At 41.7% G+C, this 25,037-nt stretch overlaps 2 protein-coding genes across 6 annotated transcripts in view; both read right to left on the bottom strand.

Annotated features, from left to right (window-relative positions):
• Nucleotides 1-2,269: 2,269 nt before the first annotated feature.
• On the bottom strand, nt 2,270-21,734 carry WEE1 (WEE1 G2 checkpoint kinase). Of its 3 annotated transcripts, none has more exons than XM_075048055.1 (11): nt 12,776-13,685; nt 10,185-10,393; nt 9,593-9,659; nt 9,336-9,508; nt 8,285-8,406; nt 7,471-7,617; nt 6,941-7,036; nt 6,776-6,861; nt 6,473-6,643; nt 6,238-6,383; nt 2,270-3,740 (listed from the first exon to the last, which is right to left on the bottom strand). In XM_075048055.1, exons 1-11 carry the CDS (start codon nt 13,334-13,336, stop codon nt 3,590-3,592), a joined length of 1,929 nt encoding a protein of 642 aa, XP_074904156.1. In that variant the 5' UTR covers nt 13,337-13,685; the 3' UTR covers nt 2,270-3,589. The 3 variants fall into 3 exon arrangements, with proteins under 3 accessions (XP_074904156.1, XP_074904158.1, XP_074904157.1); XM_075048057.1 differs by lacking the exon at nt 12,776-13,685 and adding an exon at nt 21,653-21,734 and having other exon boundaries at nt 2,272-3,740; XM_075048056.1 differs by lacking the exon at nt 12,776-13,685 and adding an exon at nt 10,686-12,063 and having other exon boundaries at nt 2,272-3,740.
• ZNF143 (zinc finger protein 143) overlaps nt 21,729-25,037 on the bottom strand; it is a 43,031-nt gene continuing 39,722 nt past the window's right edge. For all 3 annotated transcript variants that reach the window (XM_075048058.1, XM_075048061.1, XM_075048059.1), the window contains exon 16: nt 21,729-23,823. In XM_075048058.1, the coding sequence (XP_074904159.1) occupies nt 23,740-23,823 (84 nt within the window). In that variant the 3' untranslated portion in view covers nt 21,729-23,739. The remainder of the gene's footprint in view (nt 23,824-25,037) is intronic.

Genomic DNA, 25,037 nt, shown 5'->3' with positions numbered 1-25,037 from the left:
GAAAGTTTGAGATAAAATTTCACCATTCTTACTGCTCCCATAAACTACTTAAAAACCCTGAAGCTCCTTTTTAACCATTCTGCTTGTCACATGAGAAAGTTAAAAAATCTAGAGCCCCTTCAGTTGCATGGTTTAGGCTGGGCATCCGTTCCATGGCAGATACAAAACCTGGGACCAGCAATAGCATAGAATCATAGAATTATTTATGTTGGAAAATACCCTTAAGGTCATTGAGTCCAACCGTTAACGTCACACTGCCAAGCCCACTGCTAAACCATGTCCTTAAGTGCCACATCTACATGTCTTTTAAAAACCTCCAGGGATGGAGACTCAACCACTTCCCTGAGCAGCCTGTTCCAATGCTCAACAACCCTTTTGGTCAAGAATTTTTTCCTAATATCCAACCTATACCTCCCCTGCTGCAACTAGAGGCCATTTCTTCTTGTCCTATCACTTGTTACTTGACATAAGAGACTGACACCCACCTCACTACAACCCCCCTTCAGGTAGTTGTAGAGAGCGATAAGATCTCCCCTGAGACTCCTTTTCTCCAGACTAAACAACCCCAGTTCCCTCAGCTGCTTCTCACAAGACTTGTGCTCTAGATCCTTCACCAGCTTCATTGCCCTTCTTTGGACACACTCCAGCACCTCAATGTCTTTCTTGTCATGAGGGGCCCAAAACTGAACACAGGACTCAAGTACTCGGCCTCACCAGTGCCCAGTACAGGGGCACGATCCCTTCCCTGCTCCTGCTGGCCACACTATTTCTGATACAGGCCAAGATGCTATTGGCCTTCTTGGCCACCTGGGCACACTGCTGGCTCATATTCAGCCGGCTGTCAACCAGCACCCCCAGGTCTTTCTCTGCCGGGCAGCTTCCCAGCCACTCTTCCCCAAGCCTGTAGCGCTGCATGGGGTTGTTGTGACCCAAGTGCAGGACCCGGCACTTGGTCTTGTTGAACCTCATATGATTGGCCTCGGCCTGTCCAGATCCCTCTGCAGAGCCTTCCTACCCTCCAGCAGATCAACGCTCCTGCCCAACTTGGTGTTATCTGCAAACTTCCTGAGGGTACACTTGATCCCCTCATCCAGATCACTGATAAAGATATTAAACAGAACTGGCCCCAAAACTGAGCCCTAGGGAACACCACTTGTGACTAGCTGCCAACTGGATTTAACTCCATTCACCACCACTCTTTGGGCCCAGCCATCCAGACAATTTTTTACCCAGTGAAGAGTACACGTCTACAAGTATACATAGCTACTGTGTACAGCTTGTTTGTGCAGCAATACATGTACTGATGTTACAGGCCTCTGAAAATCAGTGACGCAAGAGCACATCATCATAGGTAGATCAAATTTATTTACACTATAGGGGAAGAAAGGCTTATTAAGTTTGTTGATCCCCACCAACTGATATTTATGACCGTTTAGAGGTATGCTTTAAGAGAGGTCTCATTTAGTGTAGATGAACGTTAAAATGCTGCAACAAAACCGTATGAGATATTCCAAGTTCTCTCACAAACAAGACAGGACTATCATACAAAGTAAAAACTTAAAAAGGTATTCCAGTCTATCAGTTTTTACTGATGAGAACTGCATATTCAGCAAATAAAGATACCTAAACCAAGCCTCTGAATTTCAGTGCCACATATGAATAGCACTGAGACCTCTTATAAATAAAAATACTTAGCAGTTTTCATTTGCTAATTACAAAGTTAAAACTTATGGTAGTCCATTCGATTCACATACAGCTTCTCTGATAGTCGCCTGTGACTAATACAGCAATATGAAAGCTTCCCCAACAGACTAACCTATTAAGCCTTTAATAATTTTACTGTATCTCTCTTCATGAGGTAGAATACAAGTGCATAAATATTTTGCTCCATGCCACAGTGCACGCTGACATTGTGTTCCCTAGACTATTCCAACTCCTCCCACTGTTTTCTTCCCAACTTCTAAATAAGCAGTTCTCTTCCCATTCTCAGCAACTCATAAGTTTTCCTCCTTACCTCAGACCCAGGTCTTTCTTCACAGAGTTTCATCTGGTCCTTCATCTTCAGTCATGGGTTCCACTTCAAATCTTCCAGGGGCTTCACCTTTCCAACATGCAGTACCATTTCTGAAGCTGTAGAGACAGACTGCTATAGGTACTAACGCACAGACTGTGGTGCTTCTCTCCTAACATAACTATCAGCAAGTATGTTACCTCAGTCCCACTCTCATGAGGGAACCACAAGCATTACACAGTAGCAGGAAGCAGATCTCATCAGGATTTGCCATAGTGTCTTCCTGACTCATTATTTTATTTCCACAACTATAGACTTAAATAAGTGTTAGACAATATTAAACAAAACTTTTAACTTTAATATTCAAACTCAACACTAGTAAGAACAAATAGAGCACAAATGGGAAACATTGTTTAAACTAAAATTAATGAAGAGACAAGCCAGTAATTAGAACAGTTCTATTTTTTAGCAACATCTGTCAGCCTAGGTTCAACATCAGTACAGGTTCTGATGACCACATTCTGTTCATTTTGGAACTTAAAACTGAATAGTTAAGCTTTGTCTGTTGCCAACTGAGACTGCAGTTTCAGTATAGTATACTATAAGCACGATCAAAATTATGTACATAACAATGAAGAACAACCTGAACACTTACACTAAACAATTATTTACAAGTACTCCAACATAAAAAAAAAAATATACAATAGCCTCAAGAATGGACAACTGAAGAGAATACCAACATTTAGAGAACCTTATCAGAAAGAATTACAAAACATCAATAGCCAAGACATTAACAATTGCACTACACTAATACAGAGTCCAAATATTAAATTGGTGCATTATTTCACAATGCACTAGCTTTGAGAGAAAACTGCTGCCTTCACTAAAATGCAGCTTAGATTTGATTCACGTAATTGTTTTAACAAGAAGCCTATTAACACAATAATGATTGTTTTAATGCTACAGTTTACAGCGAGAACAACAAACTAAAAATAGCAGCAGTTCCACATGGCACTTAATTCCACAGGTTTCTAAGCTGTGGTTTATGCAATGCCTACAAAGTGCTCCCAGTTGAATATACAAATAAAATTCACAATAAAAGTCTACCTGACATCAGGTACATTGAGTGTAGGTGGCCTTAAAGCCTGTCTTTCAAAATTTATTCCCCTCTGCTCCAAAAAAAACAGTAACTATCAAACCAAGGCCCCCTCCCTCCCTCTTAAAGATCGTTCAGGATATTACTTCTTATTACAATGCCGTAACACTACAAAGCAGCACACCACTATAGTGGTTAACCCTGGGACAATGTAACATCTAACAGTGTAACTGAAAGGCTTATGGATTAGCATCCAGGATCCTCTATAGACAAGACAGTAACAGAGTCCGTTAACTCAAATGGTTAATACAGCTATCAGCCATATCGTACAAGTAAAAACCCAGAAGCAATTCCTGTAAAACTAGTGACACTGATCAATGACAGGACAAGAAACCAGGAATTGAATGCTTCCTTCAATTCCTTAGGCTTCAGTCCAGCAGAGATGCTATAGCCATCCTCAGTAGTTCTTTTAGACTTCATAGTTAGTATATAGTAAGACTAACTGAGCGGTTCATTTTCTTTCCAATGAGTCGAGATGGTCTATTTTGTGTCGTAGATCTAGTTGTCATTCTGTCAGTGAACAGCGCTCGCTCCTCAGCTGCAGCCTTTGCCATCTGTGCCTTCTTCAGCTCTCTGCAAGACATTGAGAGTCACACTTAAGCAATGTATCAGTCAGGACTACAGGTGTATCACAGCAAGAGTGTTTCAAATGAATTGCAGCAGTTCAGGACTTAAGACTTGCCATCAATTTAGGTCATACTAAGACCATTATCATTCACATCCACCTGTTTACAACCCAGAGGACAGAAGTGGGATGTTCGTTACTCGTCTAGATAGTCTTTCTTTTGAACAAGGGAAGGAAATGACAAATTCACACAGCTCAGATTTTCAAATCCAGCCTTTTATAAGCAGCTCAACACTTCAATTGCCAGAACATGGCAAGATGCTGTTTACTTTCTCATACAAGCCGTATGATAAATCACTGAAGAACTAATTACTGAGGTTTGCCCAGATGAAGCATTCAGCCACAACTGAACTTCTGTGGAAGATCCTGACAAACAGACACACACTTAGATGAACATAGATGAACGCAAGTGGCAACAGACAACTTGGGAAGCATCCTTTTCCTTTTGCATACCCACATCAAAAGCTTATCACCATCTAAATCTTTTTTGCCCAACTTAAAAATTTGAGGCGAAAACTGCAAGGCTGAGTCACTGAAGGTAGCACAGGCTATTGTCCCTGTGCAACATTCCGTCAACTATTCTGTTTCAGAGAATTACCAATACTCAGTCTGAGGACAAAGTTAAATAAAACTCTGTTTAAAACTATGAAACAGTCATGCTAAAGAGCAAAGTTATCTTTATCAAGGGTTTCTCCACACACCCCTTTTCTCCTTTCCTTAAATGCTGACATACGGCTAAGTGTAAGGATTCCCCCCATGCTCTTTTCCTTTTCCTATCCCAAACTTCCCTCAAAGAATTTTCTAAGAACTAGTATTTGTAGTCTCACTTCACATCTGGACTCCAAAGCAAGACCAAATTTTACAAGCTTGCTGCATATAGGTGTAGGTGTATTTAGTTTTAAGTTACACAGTTTAATAAGCTAATCCCATTCTTGTAAACCAAAGTATTATTCATTAAACACCCTTGCCCCATCTAATCCTCCCCCACATTATCACTGTGTCATTCACTGCAAGAGAACACAATCAATTTTTAGACATCTTCCCTAAAGATTGAATGTCAGTCACAAGTGCACACATGTGCGCACACCCACCCACCATGCCATTACCAGGAAATTAAGTTTTACGATACACTTCCATTCTTCCCTAGAAGTCTAATCTTGAATTATTCCTTCCTCTGAAAAAGATGACACAGTAGATAAAGCTGAGTTTCCTTACAATAATTCCTTTCACTGATGATAACTTACATACACAAGTGGTATCTTAAATGGCTCAAAGCAGGAGCATTAAAAAAAAACAAAATAAAATGAACCAAAAATACCTACCTGAACTATTTTATGGAACACTATCCCACACAACGTAAAAAAATTACTGTGGATAAGTGTTCTTTTAAAATCATTCTTGGATTTACCGTTATTTTATAAGGATGTACCCTACTTGTTGCCAGGCCAGACACAGTCTTTGCAAAACATTAGCTTTGCCAACTTCCCCTTTCACATGATACAAAAATACGTTGTCTTTATAGAAGCAAGCAAGTTACCTCAGCAAATCTGTCCTTGAATAACCTGCACAAACTGTCAAATTATTCTTTCTGCAGTCAATGTAATTCATAAGAACGTTATAAAGATAACCATCTAAAATGGCAAGCCTGGCTACATTCAGACTGTAGCTATGGCAAGATAAGCAGATAGCAATGGAGAGACTCCAAACACAAAGTTAACATCTTAATTCAAAACAAGCCAGTCAGAAAGTAATCAGTGTTCTATATTCCCTCACAAAAGTCTGCCTATCACGCATAACACGTGCAAAGTCAACTGCAGTGAAAGATACAGATGATTCCTTCTTAACTTACTAGCTCTTTCTCTGAAATTTGAGCAGAAATCAGACTTTCCTAAAGGGAATCTCTTCTTCAAAGCTTTAATTCAGAGTTGAGTGTTTAAGCAAGGGGTAGGACAAGATGACCTCCCGATACAAATGATTCTCTGGTAACCTAATAACACTGCTGTGTCAAATTAGTCCAAAAACATTCCTGATGTACCGTTTGATTTAAGTTCAAAACAGCTCATTTAAGTCACATTTTCCAACATTTCAATGTAGAGATTGACCTAGGAAAACACAGACTCAAATAATACAGACATAAGTTACACTATACATGTCACAAAAGTATGCACTATGCTTGAAACATTTTTCAAAAACTGTAATGTGTTGTATGCTTTGAATTCTAATAGTGTAGTTGAGATTCCCTTGGAGTGTTCAGAAAGTTCCTTCTATCAAGAAAGTTCCTTTTAAAGTTACATAACCCACTTTGTACTCTCAGGTACGTACATGCATACAGATTTGTGGACCTCATGCAGAAACAAGGACAGTCCTGTTTTATCATCACTCTACTGTCATATGAGAACCCACTGGAAATTAAGTTATGTTTAAGAACCCCAAGGAACTACTTACTTCTGTAAGAGCGAGTTTTTGAATTTTTCAGCATTCAGTTCTATCCGGAGCTGCTCTGCGCTCTTTTTTGCAGCAGAGAGAAGCACCGAATGCTTGACTAGTGCCACAGCTGAAGGCCTTTTCTCTGGATCAGGGTTAATCATAACCTTGGAAAAAAGAAAATAAAGCATTTAGTTAAGGCCAGTAATACAGTAAGTTACACTAATCAGTGAGCCACCAGTACAAGAGTTCTTACTTTTAGTAAGTCTAGCAATTCTTGAGAAAGCACTTGTGGTATTCTAGGTAGTTTTCCTTGTCGAATTTCATGCCATTGGTCCCCATTAGTTGGAAGTGGTTCAGCCCCAGCAGCACAGACAACAGTCAGAGCAAGAGCAAAAATATCTGCTTTTGGCAAATGAGTGTAGTTCTTGAAAAATAAAGAAAAATAAATTTACTACACATACCACCCAGCATAAGGGGAAATCTAACACACAGCAACTCATAAAAGAAAACAGCATACAGACCCAACTTCACTATTTTCCACAAACTGAACACTTACCTCTTGTAGGACTTCATTTGCAAGAAAACGGCTATCACCTTCCTCCACTTGCGGACTAGATACTCGAGTTACATGACCAAGGTCACCTGCAAAAAGAAAAAAGTTATTCTTCAGAAGACAAATAGGCAATGCAATTCTTCTGAGCACAAGTGTGCTGCTTCTCACCTATTTTAAATATGACTCTATCAGACGACCAGTCATCATCATCACCTTCTTCTGAAGTTGTACTTGGGACTGATGTCCTAGATATGAAAATATTACCTGAAAAAGAGCAGAAAAAAAAACCAACAACCAAAAAACTCAAACAGCTATTTCTGTCCAATTTCTACTTCATCTAGTTTTACTACAGTTTGCTTTAACCACACAGAAGTTTGTTGTATACATACCCCGTTCATAGAGCAAGAAACTCTAACTTACTTGGTCTAGTCCCTCTGCTGGGAGAGGAGCCAAGTGTTACACAAGTAGAGTCAATTACACAAAAAGGACCCGAGATAAACTCAGTAACAGTTTAAGTCTGCTAGCCAATTTTACAACTGACATCCTTGTACTGCTATTTAGAACTTCAGTGAAGAATCTACAGTTAGTAAGGTGTGGCTAACAGCTTGTTTTTCTACAGCAGATTAAATTAACTGAGGAAGTTGTTAATACAGAGTATTTACTCTGTCAATACAGAGTAAAGCAGTTTACAAACTTACTAGGTTTGATATCCATGTGCACCAGTGACATTGAATGAATGTACTTTAAGCCTCGAGCCACCTGAAGTAGCAGGTCCTTCAGTTCTGGTTCAGTAAAATAACGCATATTCCTGTAATTTTCACTTATAGCATCTGCTAAACTGCCGCCTAAAACAACATTAAAACAAACAACTAATTATTTTATATCAAACAGTTGACAAAGTAATGAAAACTTGCTTCCAAAAGTAAGTACAACTGGCTTCCAAAATTAACAGTGAATCTATCACCAAGAACTTGCTGATGATACATAGGAAGTGCAAAATCTAGTGCTGTATCACCTCTTTATAGCCATGTAATATAATAAAATTATTTTTCTGCTGTAATTGAAGTGCAAATTAACAGGATACCAACGCAAGGGAGAAGACCTCTCTCCCTTTTCCAAATCTCTGGTACTGTATCAACCATAGCAAAAAGCTTGAGAAATCAGGTCCACCTCTCTTTTTAAAGAAAACTCTGGTAATTTTCTCTATTCCAGCTTGCACTATTGTACAGAATAAAGAACAGTTTCGCTGCTTGCAAATGCCTCACTCTACTTCCAATATTCTTGAACACTTAAGACTTTGTCTGCAGTTTTGTATAGTTTTTGCTTCATATATCTGATATGCCTTTTCCAACAGAAAGGAATATCAGACAACTTTGAGACAACGATGGTATGAGCTATGTGTAGGGCAATCAATCCCTAACTAGGTCTAGGGATTTGTAGAGGGACCTGCATATCTTCAAAATTAGATTTTTTTTGAAAGCAAGTTCAGAACAAGTGATAAACTCTACTTACCATTGCAATATTCATTCTGTATAAGCATATGATCATCTTCTGCCCATGCAGAGTAGTATCTTACTACATGAGAATGCTGTCCGAGAACTGCATGTGCATAGACCTCTCTTAAAGCATTTTGCCTGTTACAGTCCCAAAAAATAACAGCACACAAGAATATTATGAGGTGAAATTAGTCCAATTTCAGCTTGATAGAAACACTTATTATAATATCATGCCTCTCTGCCAGCTCAGGTCTCTAATTAAAATCTTCACATTCAGTTCTGTGGCACCCGAAGGTGGATTTACATTTATACCCAAACAGCTAAGATAATTTACATTGTATTAAAAGACTAAGCATACAGAACATCAAAATACAGGTTTTGTTGCAGATAATTCTTGAAGGAGGTGCCACTTCCATTACATACTTTTCAACTAGCAGCAGCAGCAAGCTTTGAGAAGCATCACTGAAGCTTTAGGAAGAAAGTAATGATGACCATAAAACAGGAGTCTGACTGAACTCAACATTCCTAACTTCTTGTGTGAGTCTGGTATGCAATTTTGAGCAACTCCAACTTCTGGAGTTTTATTAGAACAGTGGGGGAAAAAAAGTCATGAATCACAGGCTCATTCACGAATGCCAAAAAATACCCCAAAACTGACTTAAGTAATCTGCACGTCACTCAAGTTGATCAAGGATGAGGACCTAGTTGGGAATATTGCTTTCCTTTCATAACTCAAAGAATCATCACTGCAATTTATTCATATAGTCCCTCCTGCCATTAATGCAAGTAAGCATTATTCTTACTTTCCAGATGAGAACAATCTGTTCCCACAGAGCATTGGGACAAATGTCCACTAGGAGAAAGGCCAAGTAGCCTTTCCTCCCCTGTACTGCACAGTATTCAGAACCAAAAAAAACCAGTAAAGCTACTTCAAAATTGTACCCATTTTACATTTAATTCATGTATATTTATACTTTTTTCTGAAATGCCTTCTCTACACACCAATATGAAGAGACATAGGAGGAAACAGCACCAAGAGGTGACTTTTAAGAGCAGGAAATACTCACTCATCCACTGAGCCAGCTAAGGGTTTCTTGGATCGCTTTATTGCATAAATACAGCCATCAAGCCTCTTCACACATTTAAATACAGAACCAAATTCACCCGATCCAATCTTCTCCAACTCATGAAATTCAGTTGCATACCGTGACTTCATATTGCTTTCTGTTATTGTTATCCTCTGCAAAGATTAGGAAGGAAAATACTTAGATCTGCAGATACACAAATTGCCAAACTTTAGTATCAGGTTCAAAAGGTTAATTACCTTAGCAGGTCTGATAGTTTCATCTTCAGGCTCTCCATCGCTTGCTTCCATGTCCTCTCCACAAGAGCTGAAATTCACAGCAGTTATTTTTGCAGAAGTAATATGGCTTAAGTAAACTTAAAATTGAAGTCTAGCAGCTGTTGATTTTTCCAAGATCTAATTCTCCCACTCCACCTTAGTTTAACTAATTGAATGCCAGACATTTGTAAACAAAAACTCATAAAATAAAGGTCTCATAAAATAAAGGTACCATGCTAATATCTTTGTAATTTCTTTCTTCATGTTTCATACTAGTGTTTAATGTGTTTTTTCATCCTCAAGAAAAGACTGTGTGCACAGCTCAGTCAGTCAGGTAAAAAAACTGTAGGGGACAGCCTTGTCTATCCTCTCAGTATACTAATCAAAAGATTAGTCCTAAATGGTTATTTCATAATATCATGCATCTCAAAGCAGATACTTTAAGAGCTATATTATGCATCACTAACAGATTTGCAAGGAAAAATACTTTCCTAGAAGCAATTTGTAACAAAACTTTTGCAGCTAAAAGTAGTTCTAAAGATAAGCTTAACAAAGGAAGATAAAAGTTACTCACTCATTCCAGTGCGTTCTCTTCCTCCTACGACATTTTCCTTCAGAGTTGTGAAGGAACATGGAATCTGGAGTGAAGGGATTGATGTTCACGTGAGGTGTTTGTCTAATATCTTCTTCTTGCTTCTCTGATTTCCCAACATTCATAAATAGAGAGCCCCCTCGAAGTTTGACTGAGCTGGAGCCAACTCCTTGTGCTTTAGAGAGCAAACTCTGTATTTATTTAAATAAATAAATAAATAAATAAAAGACATTTATAACCTCAACATTGCTTTAGACATACAGTCAGGTCATGCTTGAAAGCCATCATTACAATATTGTCTAATCAAAGTTAGCATGAGTTGTTTAAATACCTGCATTTCCATCAAAAAGAATTCCAGATAAACTATTAGGCTTTACACTTCACACAAAAACAGTTAAAGGAAACACTGAATGTTGAAATAATTTATAAAAGACAGGAAAGATTATGAGAGCAGCGTTTCTCAGTCTTTAATCATATCATCACCTGTACTTCTTGGACAATTCTTTGTCCATGAAACAAACACAGATGAAACTCATGGACCATCCTGTGCTGTATCACTGTAATTTTCACATACGAGATCAGACATAGGAAATTATCTTTGGTGACTACAAATCTAGGTGGCAAACAAAAAAAAAAAGAGCAAATAAAAGATTTAATACTGATGCACAGATGCCTCTTCATGAACATACAAAAAAATTGCTCAAGAATTGACAGCACTGTTGTGCTGTCAGCTCGATATCCAAAACAGATCTTTTGGGTGGTGATTTGTCAGACCAGGCATTTTCCAGGCACATGATGAAACTCTCCCAGTTAGGAAGGGAAGTTTGCACCTGAGTATCCTACATCCTGCTGAGGATGCCAGCCACCAACCTACTGGATCACAAGCAGGAGTAGTGCCTTAACCTAGCAACACCTTTCAAAATAAAGAATTGACCTAACTAAAGCCTGAACCACCATAGGGAAGAAGGCTCAATACTTGGGAATCTCAGCTGCACTCCCCAAATCTGGACTAGATGAAGACCTTTAAGTCACTTGTGCGTCTCAACACACATTTCAGTACTTCCACTGGATACCTGAACCAACTGATTCTTCTAGATTCCAAAGATAACCTCTCCGAGACAACCCAGGTAGAATTTGGGCACCTAATTTAAGAATCCCACTGAACCGCAGTGTTAAGACCTTGTTCTTAGTGTCACAATCCACAAGGCTCTCGCATCTCAAAAGCATCTGCTCCTGACTCAGTACAAGATCCTCACCAATTTTACTATTTCCAATCGTACCACTGATTTCTACCAGTGAAACCTCATTCGAGATGGAAGCTGTAGAAAACCAATTAACAAGGTTGCCTTCCTCGCACCTTAAGTCAGTTGTTTTCAATCTATAGCCTATAGACCCCAGGAGATTATCCCCAGGGATTATCCCTGGCTTACTTCTAAAGGGCTATATGAAAAGTAATGAAGAAAGCAAGCCTATTATCACTAGATTTAAATTCACCATACGGTGTTTTACACGAGTGTCGAGTTCAAAAGTTGAAATGCCTTCCAGAAGTCTGTTATTGACAGAGTTAAGAGCCACCTATCCCTTTAAGCTTTCAAATCCATCAGTTTAACAGCATCAGCTACTCAAACAGCCTCTTACATTCGATGCAGAGGAGCGCAGACACTGAACTTGCACTGGCATACGGTACAACAACAGTAGCACTCGGAACAAGACACACCGATTTGCTGACAGACACGCAGGAGCAGATTCCAGTTCAAGCTTTAACTTTCTGGTTATAACGGTACAGATGCCCACGCGACACTGAAGTACTTATTTTAGTGGTCTACTTTCACCTTTTAAAAAAAACTTTTCCACAAAATACAGCAAAGGCAGGGTACTCCTGTGTTCATATATGAGTAGGATATATTAAAATGTAAAAGTGTATTTATACATATAGATTTTATGTATTGGGGGGGGATTGTTCCACGCCCCCAGCTACCCTACGGGACAACACACACGACTGGGGGGTGGGGGGGTCGCGGTACTACTTTGGCTTCCCCGTTCGCCCAGGCCGCGGCCCCTCGGCAGACAGCCCGGGGTGCGCGGCGAACCGAGGCGGGCGAGCGGGTGGGCGAGCGGCCTCCCGCCGGGCTGCGGCAGCCGGGCGGACAGACGGCGCCCGCCAGCCCCTTCCCGCCCCCTCCCCCCCCCCGGGGCCACCGGCGCGCGGAGCCCGAGCGGCCGGGCGGGCGGAGCGTTGCCCCCCGCGGGTTACATAACCGTAACGGACGGGCTGTGGGCAGGTCTCGGGGCAGACGCCAAGTTGCCGTTGCGGGCAGGCGGGGTGGTGCAAGCGGGTCGCGGGGCGGGCGCCGACCTCGCCGGCGCCGCCCGGCCCCGGGCCCCCGCCGCCCCCCTAACCCCCGCGATTCGACCCTCCCGCGGTCCCCCGGGCTCTCCTCCCCCCCTCCCCGGGGGCGGGCCGGCCGCCGAGCCCTGCCCGGCCCAGCACCCCCCCACCACCACCACCTCCCTCCGCCCTCGCCCCGAGCGGGCCGGTGAGGGGGGGCCCCGCGGCGCGGCGGGTGCCTCACCTTGGGGGTGTGCGGCGTGTCGAAGAGGCGCAGCTTGCGGAAGGTCTTGTGAGGCGGCGTGCCGGGGCAGTCGGGCAGCGGCGAGCCGGGCTCCTCGCTCCGCGGGCGGTAACCGCTAGCAGCCGGGTGCGGCGGGGAGCGGCCGCAGTAGCGGCGGCCCTTGTAAGAGGGCGGCGGCGAGGGGGAGCCGGCCATGAAGTAGGCTCCGGGCGACTTCACCGGAGAGGAGCCGAACCCCTCCTCCTCCCACGAGTCCCCCTCCTCCGGCAGCGGCGCCGCCGCGGGCTCCATCTCCTCCTCTTCCTCCTCCTCCTCCTCCAGCAGGGGCGGGTCGCCCCGCGCCGGGGTGCGAGCCGCCGAGAGCGGCGAGTCCGCCTCCTGGAAGGCCGAGTCCTCGCCGGTGCTGTTGCCGCTGCTGCCGCCTTCCTCCTCCTCGTCCTCGTCCTCCTCGTCGCTGTGCCCGCTGACGAACAGCAGCTTCTGCCGGATCGGGGCGGCCACCCGCCGGGCCGAGACCCGCCGCGGCGCCGCCGCCGCCTGCTGCAGGCTGAGAAAGCTCATGGCGGCTCGCCGCGAACCCCTCTCTGACGGCCGAGCCCGGCCGCGCCGCGCCCGCTGTCGCTGCGCCGCGCTGCCCCGCGTGCCCTCGGCGCGCTACGCCCCTGGGTGCGGCGGCGGCGGCTCCGCGCGGCTCTGCCCCCGGGCACGGCTCGCCTCGCGCTGTTCGGACTCCGCGGCTTTCCCGCGACCGTTAGTCACGTGGCGCGCACGCCAGCCAATCACGCCCGCCCACTCGGTTTGAAAACACGGAGGGCGGGGGCGGGCCTACACACGGCCGCGTCACGGGGCGCTTTGGCGCGAACGCCGCGGGCGGAGGGGGCGGGGCGGGGTTCGCCACCCGAAACCGGGCCCGAGGCGGCCACACGTCCGCGTCAGCCCGCTGGGGCGCGGGCGAGGCGCCATCTTAGCCCCGGGGCGCGGCCCCGCCCAGAGGCGGCGGAGCCCGGGGGAGGGCCGGGCCGGGCCGGGCCGGGCCGGGCCGGTACCGCCCGGGCAGCGGGCCTTGGACGGGCGGGGACCCCGCGCCGCCCTGCCGAGGGTGCAGCTCCCCGCCTCCCAGCAAGGTTGCTGTGCTGTTCGGTTGCTGGAGGAGCGCGCCACCGCATGTGCCCCAGAACAGTAACTCCTTTTAGGCCAGGTAAAGGCGGCCTTTTTTAGCTAAGCCGAAGAATTAATACGTTCCAAATACCCCTATTGGTGCGATGTGAAACGCAGTCAGAAACACAGGAGCCTCCAGTACAGCACCCCATGCTGTTAATGGTAACTCCTACGAGACATTTCTAAACGAATCAAAAAGTCTTGGCACAGCACATGCGATTTTGCAGTGGATGCCATTTAACAGTCAGGCCATCTCCCTACAAATGCCACAAATTTGCCTCTCGGCTTCGTTTTCCATCTTGCACCACCTTGATTAAATGTAACTGAACAAATAAACCTGCCAATCTCTCTCCTCTATCAAATCACCTTAAAATGAACCCCTTGGGTAACAAAGGTCCTGAAAAAAAGCAGGTTTTTCCAGCCCCAGGAGCTCCAAACAACCCGAAGCAAGCCAGGTGTGCATCGCTGTTGAGTTTCTCTCTGCTTCCCCAGGCTCTCCGGGCAGGCACGCCGTCCCCTGGACCTGCAGGTAGTGCCAGGGCTTGGCTTCCCTGAGAGATGAGGGCACGCGGGATGCCGGGACCCCGTGGCACAGCCCCTCTTCTCTCAGCCCATGCCCCCCAGCCAGCCTCCTCCCCAAAACCTACCTCTCCTTGCCTGGGGGACAAAAACCTCATCCGCTGCAAATGGCACACTTCGACAGTGAGCAGCACTGTCTGTGAGTCTGAAAGCTCCAAAGATAACGAACTGAAACACCTAAGGCCCAGTCAATAGAAAACAGAAGTTTTTACTTAACCATGCTTCCGTTGTTTGCCCACCTCCTGTCGCTGGTCTCCGATGTCCGTGGGCAGAAGCCTCACAAGCAAATTCGGACATGGTTCCAGCTCCTGTGGCCACAGCCAGGGCCCAGACATTCCTGCTGCTGAAAGAACGGCTGTGGTCAACAGTGGGGCTCGGAGGCCTTTTTCTGCTGCCTGCTGAAACTGGACACCTGTATGTCCAGCAGGTAATTATTTTTAGACAGATTTCTACTGAGGCCCAAACCAAAAATACCAGGATATATTTTTCTCCCCTTTTCACACCAGTGCTGTTTGCACAACTGCCGCTCTCCAAGCCCATGTGCTTTTGGGACCTAAGAAACACCATAGGGATGCTAGTGGCCCATACTCCACTTCTGCTAGCAATCCCTTTTTTATAACCTCTTCTGCCTGAAAACACCTGTTTCTCAGCAAAGAGCTGCCACGCAGGGTGGCACAACTGTCCCCAAGGGCTCTCACCAGTACCCTGTGGGGACTGAACCTGTAGCGTGTGTGTGGGCGACTGCCTGTGCCACCGGCACTGTACAAACATAAGAGCGTTTTAAATTAATTTGGCTAAGCGGACCAGCCGTCAATATAACTCCGTACTCACACAGACTCCTTCTGCCCGCGCAGTGAAACGGTTTTGCTCAAAGCTCCGTCGCCTCAAAATGCATGGGTCGCTACCCTTTTCTTTTTTGTAAGGCCTACATAGAAAGATTTCTGCTTAAATATCACATCCCTACATATTTCTCACACTTTCAATGGCCTGAAAGCTTAAGACAGTTTTTGTTTTCAGGACAAGCAGCGGCGAGCCACGAGAACACAATTTTTGAGATTATAGAAACTTCCTGAAAACTAGTTTTAGAAAACTGAAAGTAGCCAACATAACCTGTGAAAATGGGATTGGACAGCATTTACAGAGATACAGCTACATCAAGCCAAGTGCTGTAAACATGCTTGTTGTGCAATTATTTTAGATTAATCACAATAATGTCCCATTAAAAATACTCATTTTAAAAATTGAAATGCACTGTGTAGCAACTACTAACTGAAGCATTCAAGTTTTAGAACAGTTGATGTAAGGGAAGGCTATTTAAAAAGTACAACTTCCATCTCTTTTGCAGTTAATAGCCCACAGAGGGAGATGCAAAGCAATTCCTAGTAAGTGTCTCAAAAATCCCAGCCACTAGCTGTGGCCTACTTCAGTCATATATGATGTTTCCTTTTCTTTAAAAAAGATTAAACAATTCAAGCTTTCAATGCATCCCTCCCCCTGAAATGTCGAAGCTGCAGTCTCCTCCTCAAACTCAACCTAAACATAACTAGTGCTGCATTGCTTTCTGGAGTCTACAGACACGGGTATTTAGTGAGGGTAAGTGGCAAACTGAAATTCAGAAGCGCTATTGTATAGACTTTAAGTAATTAATTGCTAATCACTGGAACAGTTTAATTGGGACAAAATCAGATGGAACAATTCAGAGTTTGTACAGAGAAAGAAGTATTTCTGAAGAGAAGACAGATACGAGAGGAAAGGAAAAAAGGAAGAGAGAAAGAAAGAAACACCAGTAACATAATTGTTTTAAAAGAAAGTTTATTTCCAAACCAAGAGCAAATAAGAAAGAGAAGTACTGATTAAATATGTAACTATAACAAAATGCATAGTTGCTATATAAGGACCGTGTTCATAGGCTCTACATATGTGCTGTTCTAAATTTGCATCACTTGTTCTTTTACTGTAGTTTGACAGGACCATAAACGGTTGTGTTGAAGAGAAGATGATTTTCCCCCAGACTGAGTGTGGCAACTCTGCTATCCTGTCCACCATGACATGACTATAACCAGCATTAGAAGGCCTATAAAGAGCCTGACTAAAAAGCACTGCAGAGCCAATTCCCTTAGGCAGAAAGCACATTAGCAATGGACATCATCACAGGAGGAACAGAAGTGAGCAGGGATGACCTCTGCAGGCTTCCACTGCGCCATACTGTCTGAGCCAAATTCATCCCAAATTCTCTGAAACTGATTAAACTGCATCTTTGAGCCTCTGTAGTTCTTGCAAACTAAAGCCCTGATCCTCCAAATAGATGTAACAGCACGTAACCTGATGTCCAGGCAGTGCCTGACTGATATTCCTACCAATTTGAGTGGTTTAAGGGTTTTCAGGGTATATTCGCAAAATTGGCCTATTTTTTTCTTTTAATACTTGCTTTTAAATTAAAAAATAAGTATATCAGTCTGGTGCACTGAAGATTTTGCTACCAGAAATACTTATCTGGGGCAGCACACACTTACTGACAAACAGCTGCTTTTAACTAGGAGTTTTCAAGGGAAACCATTGTTCCCTCTTTTGTGGGTATCGGGGGAACCCAAATAATGGTGAATGGGAAAGAAATGGAACAATGGCCAATTTGTCTAGCTGTCAGAGGAAACTGCCACAGAAGTGGGTACACTGCCATCTTGTCAGGATTTCCTGCACTTGTAAGTTCATCTGCAGTCCCCCAAAACCACTTTGATCAAATTGGAAGAGTTCTGCCAAAAACTGTATGAAACCCATTCCATATCAGCCAGCATAGTCGTGAAACTATGATGAGTTCCTCTTATTATGAGAAGAGTAAATGGAGTGAAAAAGCAGAAGAGGAGGAAGGTTAACTTGCTTATATGAAAAATAGAAACACTACAGCCACCTGTGCCAGGGCTGTTGCTGGATAACAGAGCAGGGACAGATCTGTGCTATTCCCGGCTTTTCTCTTGGTTTCCAGCAGGTACCTAGGGACTAGCATGCTTGTCACCAGTGCCAGTGATGGCATTCCAGTGTTCACAGAAGGCTTGGCATATACAGGGCTAACAGGTCTCAGTGGTACTGTGCCAGCCAACTGGGAGATGTTGTCTCTGGGCCACTGACAGCTTAAAGGTGAACAGTTTAAAGACTATTTTATCTGGGGTTGTGCTCCTAACAGCTGCTGTTAGCTGGCAACCTCTTTTTAATTATTACAAGGTCCAGAGTTGAATAGGTTCTCCATCAAAGGTGGACTTTGTGTCCAAAGACGTGCCTGTAGTTGATGCTCCCAGTGCTTTTACTCTTTTTAGCCTATAGCCTGCATGCAGATAGAGCATTTCTCAAGGATGTATTCACTCAGGAAGTGTAAATAATAAGAGCAAGAGAACAACGTGGAGAATAGAACGGGGAATTTGACAGCACCTAGGATGCTTCCCAAAGTAAAGAGCAATTTCTGCACCCAAAATCTGGGAATTTAAGGGAAGATCTGAAGATACTCAGAAGTTATAATGTACAAGGTACATTAAAAAAAGCACGGGTTTTGCCAAGCAGTCATGCACAATTCAATGTTTCTCTGTGACTATGACAGCACACACTCTTAAGAGTTTTTAGTGACTTCATTTTTGCCTGTATGTCTGCCTCTTAACACTTGAAATATCTGCTTACAAAGAAAGTGGCAAAAGAATCCATTCCTGAGATTTGCATTCAGATCAGAAATTCCTCCAAAACATCCTAAAAGTTGAAGAGACAGAATGATTGCTATAACTGAAAACAAGTACAATTAGAATGCCTCATTCCTGCGCTGAAGTGAAGTTAAAATGATCAGAATAGAAGTCAAGATTTTGTATCTGCAATTAAAAACCTCAAAATGTCTAATGCACAGAAACTAGTCACTACAAATTTACCAGTATCCCAAGCCTTCTGCCTTTTTCTCCTTCAGGGAACATGCAAAACCATAAAAGAGGTACTCGGCCTTTTTCCAAATTTACTACTATTCATTTTAATAATCTCTTACGCATGTCACTTAAAGTAAGACATTCTGCAAACATTTTTCAGAGATGCAGATAAAAAGATAAAACCCTAGTAAGAGTTTCAAGAGGCTCAGCTACCTTCTTCCCACTAACACCACCCTCAGGAATCTAAATTCAAAAATCTGTCTCTTACTGTCTTGAATATATCTGTTTAAAAACAAATAGCAGCTAATCCTGTCTGTCCCACAAACCATTCTTGTCCTTTGATTTTTCAGTCATTACAACCTGTATTCAAATCTGAATTAGCTCTACACCAAAGCAAAAAGCCCACTGGAGATGTAGCTTTGGAACATTGTCCTTTCTCCATGAGCCTTCTACAGTCATGTGGTAGTTTCTCTTATGCCAGCAGACTTGTCAGATGTTAGGAAGTCAGCCTCTCCTCCTTGTCTTGCCTCACTAAGATACCTGCTCAGAAGCCCCTCAGCAAAATACTACAGAATCAAGCAGTAACATGATGGAGAGTCTAAAACTCCCCAGAAAAATAAGTAAAACACAGCAGACAGTCAACCTGAAGGCTGGTAAGGGATTTAAACAAAGGCAAGAGTAAAATGCTAGGATTTTGACAGTAACATAAGACACTTTTTTTTTATAGAAAAAATGCCGCACAATCATTTGTGCCCTGAAAGTGTAAATTTTTGCCATGCCCTGAGTAAAATGCTTCAAATAATCTAAATGGAACAAAAACAATCCAAATAAAAATCTCTTACTGTTTCAAAACCCGAGATGGATAGGATTTAAGGGGGTCACATTTCCATTAGAGAGAAATACAAAGAGCGTGTAGGACAAAAAATGCTTGCTTGTTGATACAAGCTTCTATGTTTATTGGGATAATTAAAGTCTGCTTTGAATATAACCCTCAGCTGAAAAAGTCTGGTATCACATTCCTGATAGGGTTAGGTGTCAACCACTTACTGCTAATGGTGATGGTCTAATTAGATTGTTATTTTCCTTTGACGAAGTGAACTTTTCTAGCAGAATGAAAAATAGCATCAAAGGAATGCCAAACTGCTGGCAACACCTAACCTGCATTTTAAAATACACATAACACCAGAAAAAATGCTTGTTTCTATGCCTTATTTGGAGTGTAGTGTACTATTTACAACACAAGAACTGAAAATGGCTCTTGATTTTTTGGTCTCTTGTCATAGGGGTCCAAGGTTTCTATCAATGGAGCAAAGAATACTTTTGGGGGGATCTGGTGTTCAAAGATATACTGCTTTGCAAAAAAAATAGGAGTACCTTACTGTCATCAACCAGCTGGAGTTTGAATTTATGCATCTGCAAAGACAAGGCATGTGTTAATTTCTCTTTTTCAAGACAAAAATGATGCAGGCTGAATAAATATATTTTTAAAGTTCCAAACAACTGTAAAGTAATAGCTGAGCAGAACACAAGTTACCCTTCATTTCCAGTCTCTTAACGCTTATGAAAATCAGTTTGCTTCCCACCCAACTATTACTGAAATGTCATCTGTGCTATATTTGAAAATTACACAGAAAATTTTACAGAACATTTAATTACTTTCATTCAATAACAAACTAAGAGTGACTGGAATAGGTCTGTTATAGGACCCTAATGCACGTTGGTAAGTAGAAGCTATGATCAGCCCAAGGCGTGCAATCTGACTAACCTCAACAGCTGTAGTGCTGAAGGTGCCAGATTCAGAAACACTCCTGATCAGATCCTTACTCCATACCATCTTTTCCTGGTGGCTAAATACCGATTAAATAGCTTCCTGTCCTTGGGGAAGGCTCCCTGACTCTGCACTCAGAAGTGCAGTGATTTTTCCATATTGTACTACCGCATGATCATCACAGCAACCAGAGCACCCAGTCAAACAAATTACTCCCAGCAGCATTTGAGGTGTTATGAGGGTTAGAAACTAGAGTAAAGTTTAGGAAGAACTGCCTTCCAAGCTCAGACATTTTGTTTACCTGGACTATCAGCTCTGTCCTTCTCGTGTGCTAAGCAGACACCACATGCCTTTTCTCCCACACTGCCTGAGTATCTCTGGTATCGGTCAGCTGATGGGTTGCTGAGATTAATTATACCATCAGGGATTATGGCTGTTTACAACTTTGTTGTCAGGCTTCAGGATTTACTCTTATAAAAACACAGTCTTCCAGCCCCAGCCTATTCATGTGTGCTTTGGCATTAGCTCTTTAGGGTAAAAAAGAGCTGTCCTATTGTTATGCGTAGTGTGTCTGGCACAATAGGTCATCAGCCTGGAGCACTGAAAATAATTGCCTCTCTCTTCTTACTATCAGGAGAGGCACTGAACTACAGTAAAGAAAAGCAAAGCCCACAGTGGTGAAAAACCGTAGAAACATTTAAAAGTGAAAAGTTGACTGCAAAGTCTACAGAGATTTTGGGTTTATTCCTTTAAGGGAAGAGTTGGTGTAGGCCTGTAATTCAGATCTGAAAGAAAAATTGTGACTGAGAATGCTGGAAATGTGGGAGCCAGTTTGTAAGAGGAAGTGATATACTGAGTTGCTTTATAGGATTCCTCTTTTACAAATTATTTCCTTCTAGTCTGCCAGAGCATTCCCTTTGAGACAGAACTTTCAAAAAGAGGAGTAAAATCTATGGGGAAAGGATAGAGATTTCTACTGCCAAACACCCAATTCTTTTTGTCATATTCTTTGTTTCCTCCTCCTGAAATTCTTTTCACCAGTATTCCTATCTAACTGGATTTAGTCCTGTCTAATCTCTACTACAGGTCCTTCCAAGACCAACACGCAGCATCAGCTTACCAAAACAGCTCCTTCCACTCCGGTCTGAATGGAAGCAAGGTAGAAAATTGCACAAGTCTCTCCACTCTGAAAACAAGTCTATTATGAATACAGGCCTCACAGCTAAGAAGCATATAATCACCTCAGCTTCTCTGTAAACACTAAGCAGTCTAAGTCAGTTTGGCTTATTTATTCAGTATGTTTTCCTTTATAGGGGTAGCTAGCACAACATGGAAGGACAACCTTTGACTTGGGAGTTTTGCAAGACTAACTGGTAAGACACCAGTAAGAGAAATTATTTTCAAAATACCGCACCTTTTCCTGACTAAGCTAGTTCTGAATGCCTTGCAGCAAACCAACTAGTATGAAAGAATACTCACATTTGTACAGCGGTCAGAAAATGTCCTGGGAAATGAGAAGAACTGAAGTTATTTCTTTGCTAAGTCAAAGCCACCGTTCCAGCCACTGTTTCCGGAAACTATTAGCAATGAAATTTAAGAAAAAAAAAAACCTTGAACGTTCATGTCAAATTATACGTCTTTAATTTCTAAAAAGTGGTAAGTACTAAGAAACTGATCTAGTTGACAGGCAATTAATCCTCCTTGCATAGTACATTTATCTCCATGGGATATCAAGAATTACAACACTTCAGGAAAACTGGCACCTAAGTGAGCAAGCAGCCTCAATCCTATACAAAAGTTACAGACAACCTCAGTGTTTCCAAGTTATTACTTTGTAATGGATCCAGAGAATGCCTTTGCTTTGTCCACATCTATCCCACAGTACTGTATTCTTTCACTGCACTTTTCAGTTGGCCATCTGTATGAAAAACATAAAAGGCTGTAACCCACACTGATACAGTAATTCACAATAAATTAGCTTCATTCTATTCAAACTTGGCCTTTCTGAGGTCAAATACCTCAAGGTACGTAGTTACAGACTTTATTTTTTATGTAAAATGTGTACCTCACAATACTTACAAAATGATTACTTGATTAACACTTCATCCAGAAGATGTTTAATCCTTCCTTCCCTTGAGAAGGTAAAAGGTGAGGCTTCAGTTTCACAAGTGCTCTTGACACTCATCTAAAATAAGCACTGAATCTTACATGAAGCCAAAAAATTTTAACTTGCTTAACAAGCTTACTAACAAGACAAGAGTAAAGACACTTTTTCATATAAAAAATTTCAAAGTTACCTTTTACTGTATGTGTTAGACATATCTACAACAGATTTTTTTCCTTTACAGAATGATAGGTGGAGAGGAGCACTGTACTTACATCATCATTAATTAATCCCTTTTTTCTAGTAACTTGTGTCCTGATTTTCAAAAGCACTGATTATCAGCATATTCTAGGTACTGAATGGTAGCAGCAGGCACTCAGAACTGTTGAAAATAGACTATTGGTACTTGTACTTATGCCGCAAATGCACCATTTGAAAATATTCCTCTTGAAAACAGGTAGTTTACTTTTTAGTCAAAGTTGGTTGACTAATTACTATTTTAATCATTCTTGTAGTGTTTTAGAATGTTTAAAATAACTATTAACACTAATTACTTAATACACTATAGTGGATTATGATCAAAATTATTATGTCAAAAATTCAAGTTTATGATAAATAAACTTTTGAAAAATTTATACAAGGCCGTAAATAAATAATTTGAACTTCAGTCTCATTAAAAAGTAAAACAGTACGTCACACGACAATATCATCCTATCTAGACAATACAATCTTGCTATATTTTATTGCATAATAATTTGAGAGTAACATCTTAAGTAAAATATGTAAAGAAACAAAATCATTAGATTTACTTCCTTTAATATTGAACAACCAAAGTTTCTCCTTTGTACATAATCCAATTTAAAGATAATATAATTAGCACTTCCAGCATTAACAGTCTATATTTACAATGAATGAGATGGGGTGGATAATCTAAAGAGTATTCAAATCTGTATGAAACAAATCAAAACACGAAGATTTGCAGTAGGCTCAAAATCCAAGATTTTTCCATTTATGGAATGCAATTTAAAAGGCTTTGTTGTCTTTATTACTTGTAAGGGTTCCCAAAATGATGATTTTTAATAGTATTTTAAACATTTGAAATCTTCAGTAATGCCTTCATTATTTGTACATGACATTAAAAATTAATTCCAATACTTCTATTTAATTTTTCACTTGCTTGTAGACCAGTCTGAAATCTGATGAAAGGATAACAAGGAAATTTACTATATAATCCTAATTCCATATTCCTGAATATACAATGGTTGGAAGTAGATGATGTCAGTCCATTCCAAGGGTTATGTACACAAAACTTAGAAAATGTTCTTCGCTCTTGCATAAAATGTGTACACAGTATCAATGAGCGGGGAACTTCAAAGTTTTTATGGGTTGCTGCTGGCATGGACCTTTGTTGATTGAAAATAAAATACCTTTCGCTCTATTGTTCTGGTAGCAGTTTTAGAAGTTAATCATCAATCCCTGGTGTTTCACCCTGTTGTATTCTGGAGGCTATTCTAATGGCTTCTTCCAGAGACTGTTGTTCTCCAAGCTGAAACAAATGAATTTAAACATAAATAAATAAAAAATATTACGTATGGATATAAATGTGTAAAACAAAAAAAATTAAAAGATGAAACCAAAAATCTAGATATGGATCAATACTTTAGAGCAAATAAGTGTGATCAGTATTGTCACACCTATTCTGGGTAATATATACTAGCAGCTATCTAATCAGCATGACAATTAAGATAGCCTCTGATAGCAAATGAAACGGAGTTTCTATGTATCTACCGAATAAATTTTCTTCAAAGAACTGCTGCACAGTAAACACATTTCATGACACACAAAGTAGATGATATTTCAACTTGGCAGATATAACAAAGCCAAGATAAGGCTTTCAAAAGTCATGGTGGCTGCTGAATTACATTTTAACACTGGTAAAGCAAACAAACATCTTCATTTTTCTTAAGTCTTTTGCAGGAAGCTAGCTCTTTGGAACACCATATGACATTTTTATATATATATATACATATATATATATATATATATAAAAAGTGTACACTTACTGCAGAATCCTGACTGTATAAAAAAGCAGTCACGATGACACTGATTCTACAGTAGTTTAGAGAGGAAATTATCTTGTAGTTGCAACTACAAGGCCATCAATGTATCTGGCACTGTCAGAAGCAACATCAACCAACCCGGAATAAAGACAACTGGACACAATTTACAGAAAGAATCCATGGAGTTTTATAATATGTACACCATGCACGTATGCCCAGTGAAGAACACTGAAGGCAACCTCAACCTAACAAAAACATAACACTGGCCATTACCTATTGGCTCAGGAGAAAGATGCATGAGAGTGTGAAAAGTAAAACCAGATTATTTGACAGATGGATAGACCTAATGGGACAGTTCTAAATATCGCTTGTAACTTGTTTTTACAGTCACTGAATATCACATTCTGGAGCCACTCAAATCAAGACCAGCTCTGTTACCACCTCCTTAGGAATTCAATCTGGCTATCAGGCTATTGGCTTTATCAGTTTTTAGAAACCAAATGGATTCATTTATTAGTACCAAAGTACAAAAGAGAAACAATCAAGAACTCAGGAATAATCAATAACATTTTAATTTTGAATTCTCTCTCTTATTTGTATTGAATATTTTAAGTTTAATTAATATAAAGATCCTTCACCAGAAGTTTCACTGCTAGTAACAAAAGAGGGACATGCGCAGAGAGTGCCTATGTTTTCCTTT

This window comes from Buteo buteo, chromosome 16 (assembly GCF_964188355.1).
Source record: "Buteo buteo chromosome 16, bButBut1.hap1.1, whole genome shotgun sequence".
NCBI classification, from domain to species: Eukaryota; Metazoa; Chordata; class Aves; order Accipitriformes; family Accipitridae; genus Buteo; species Buteo buteo.
The sequence above is the reverse complement of the archived record's forward strand: the minus strand, read 5'-3'. Positions and strand labels throughout refer to the sequence as shown.

Bases quoted from the DNA above. Each gene is read 5' to 3' on its own strand.
- WEE1 (XM_075048055.1), bottom strand. From the start codon at position 13,336: ATGAGCTTTCTCAGCCTGCAGCAGGCGGCGGCGGCGCCGCGGCGGGTC. The intron at 10,394-12,775 runs GTGAGGCACCCG...AAATAAATACAG, and splicing joins ACACGCCGCACACCCCCAAG to AGTTTGCTCTCTAAAGCACA. The intron at 9,660-10,184 runs GTGAGTAACTTT...TGTGAATTTCAG, and splicing joins AAGAGAACGCACTGGAATGA to CTCTTGTGGAGAGGACATGG.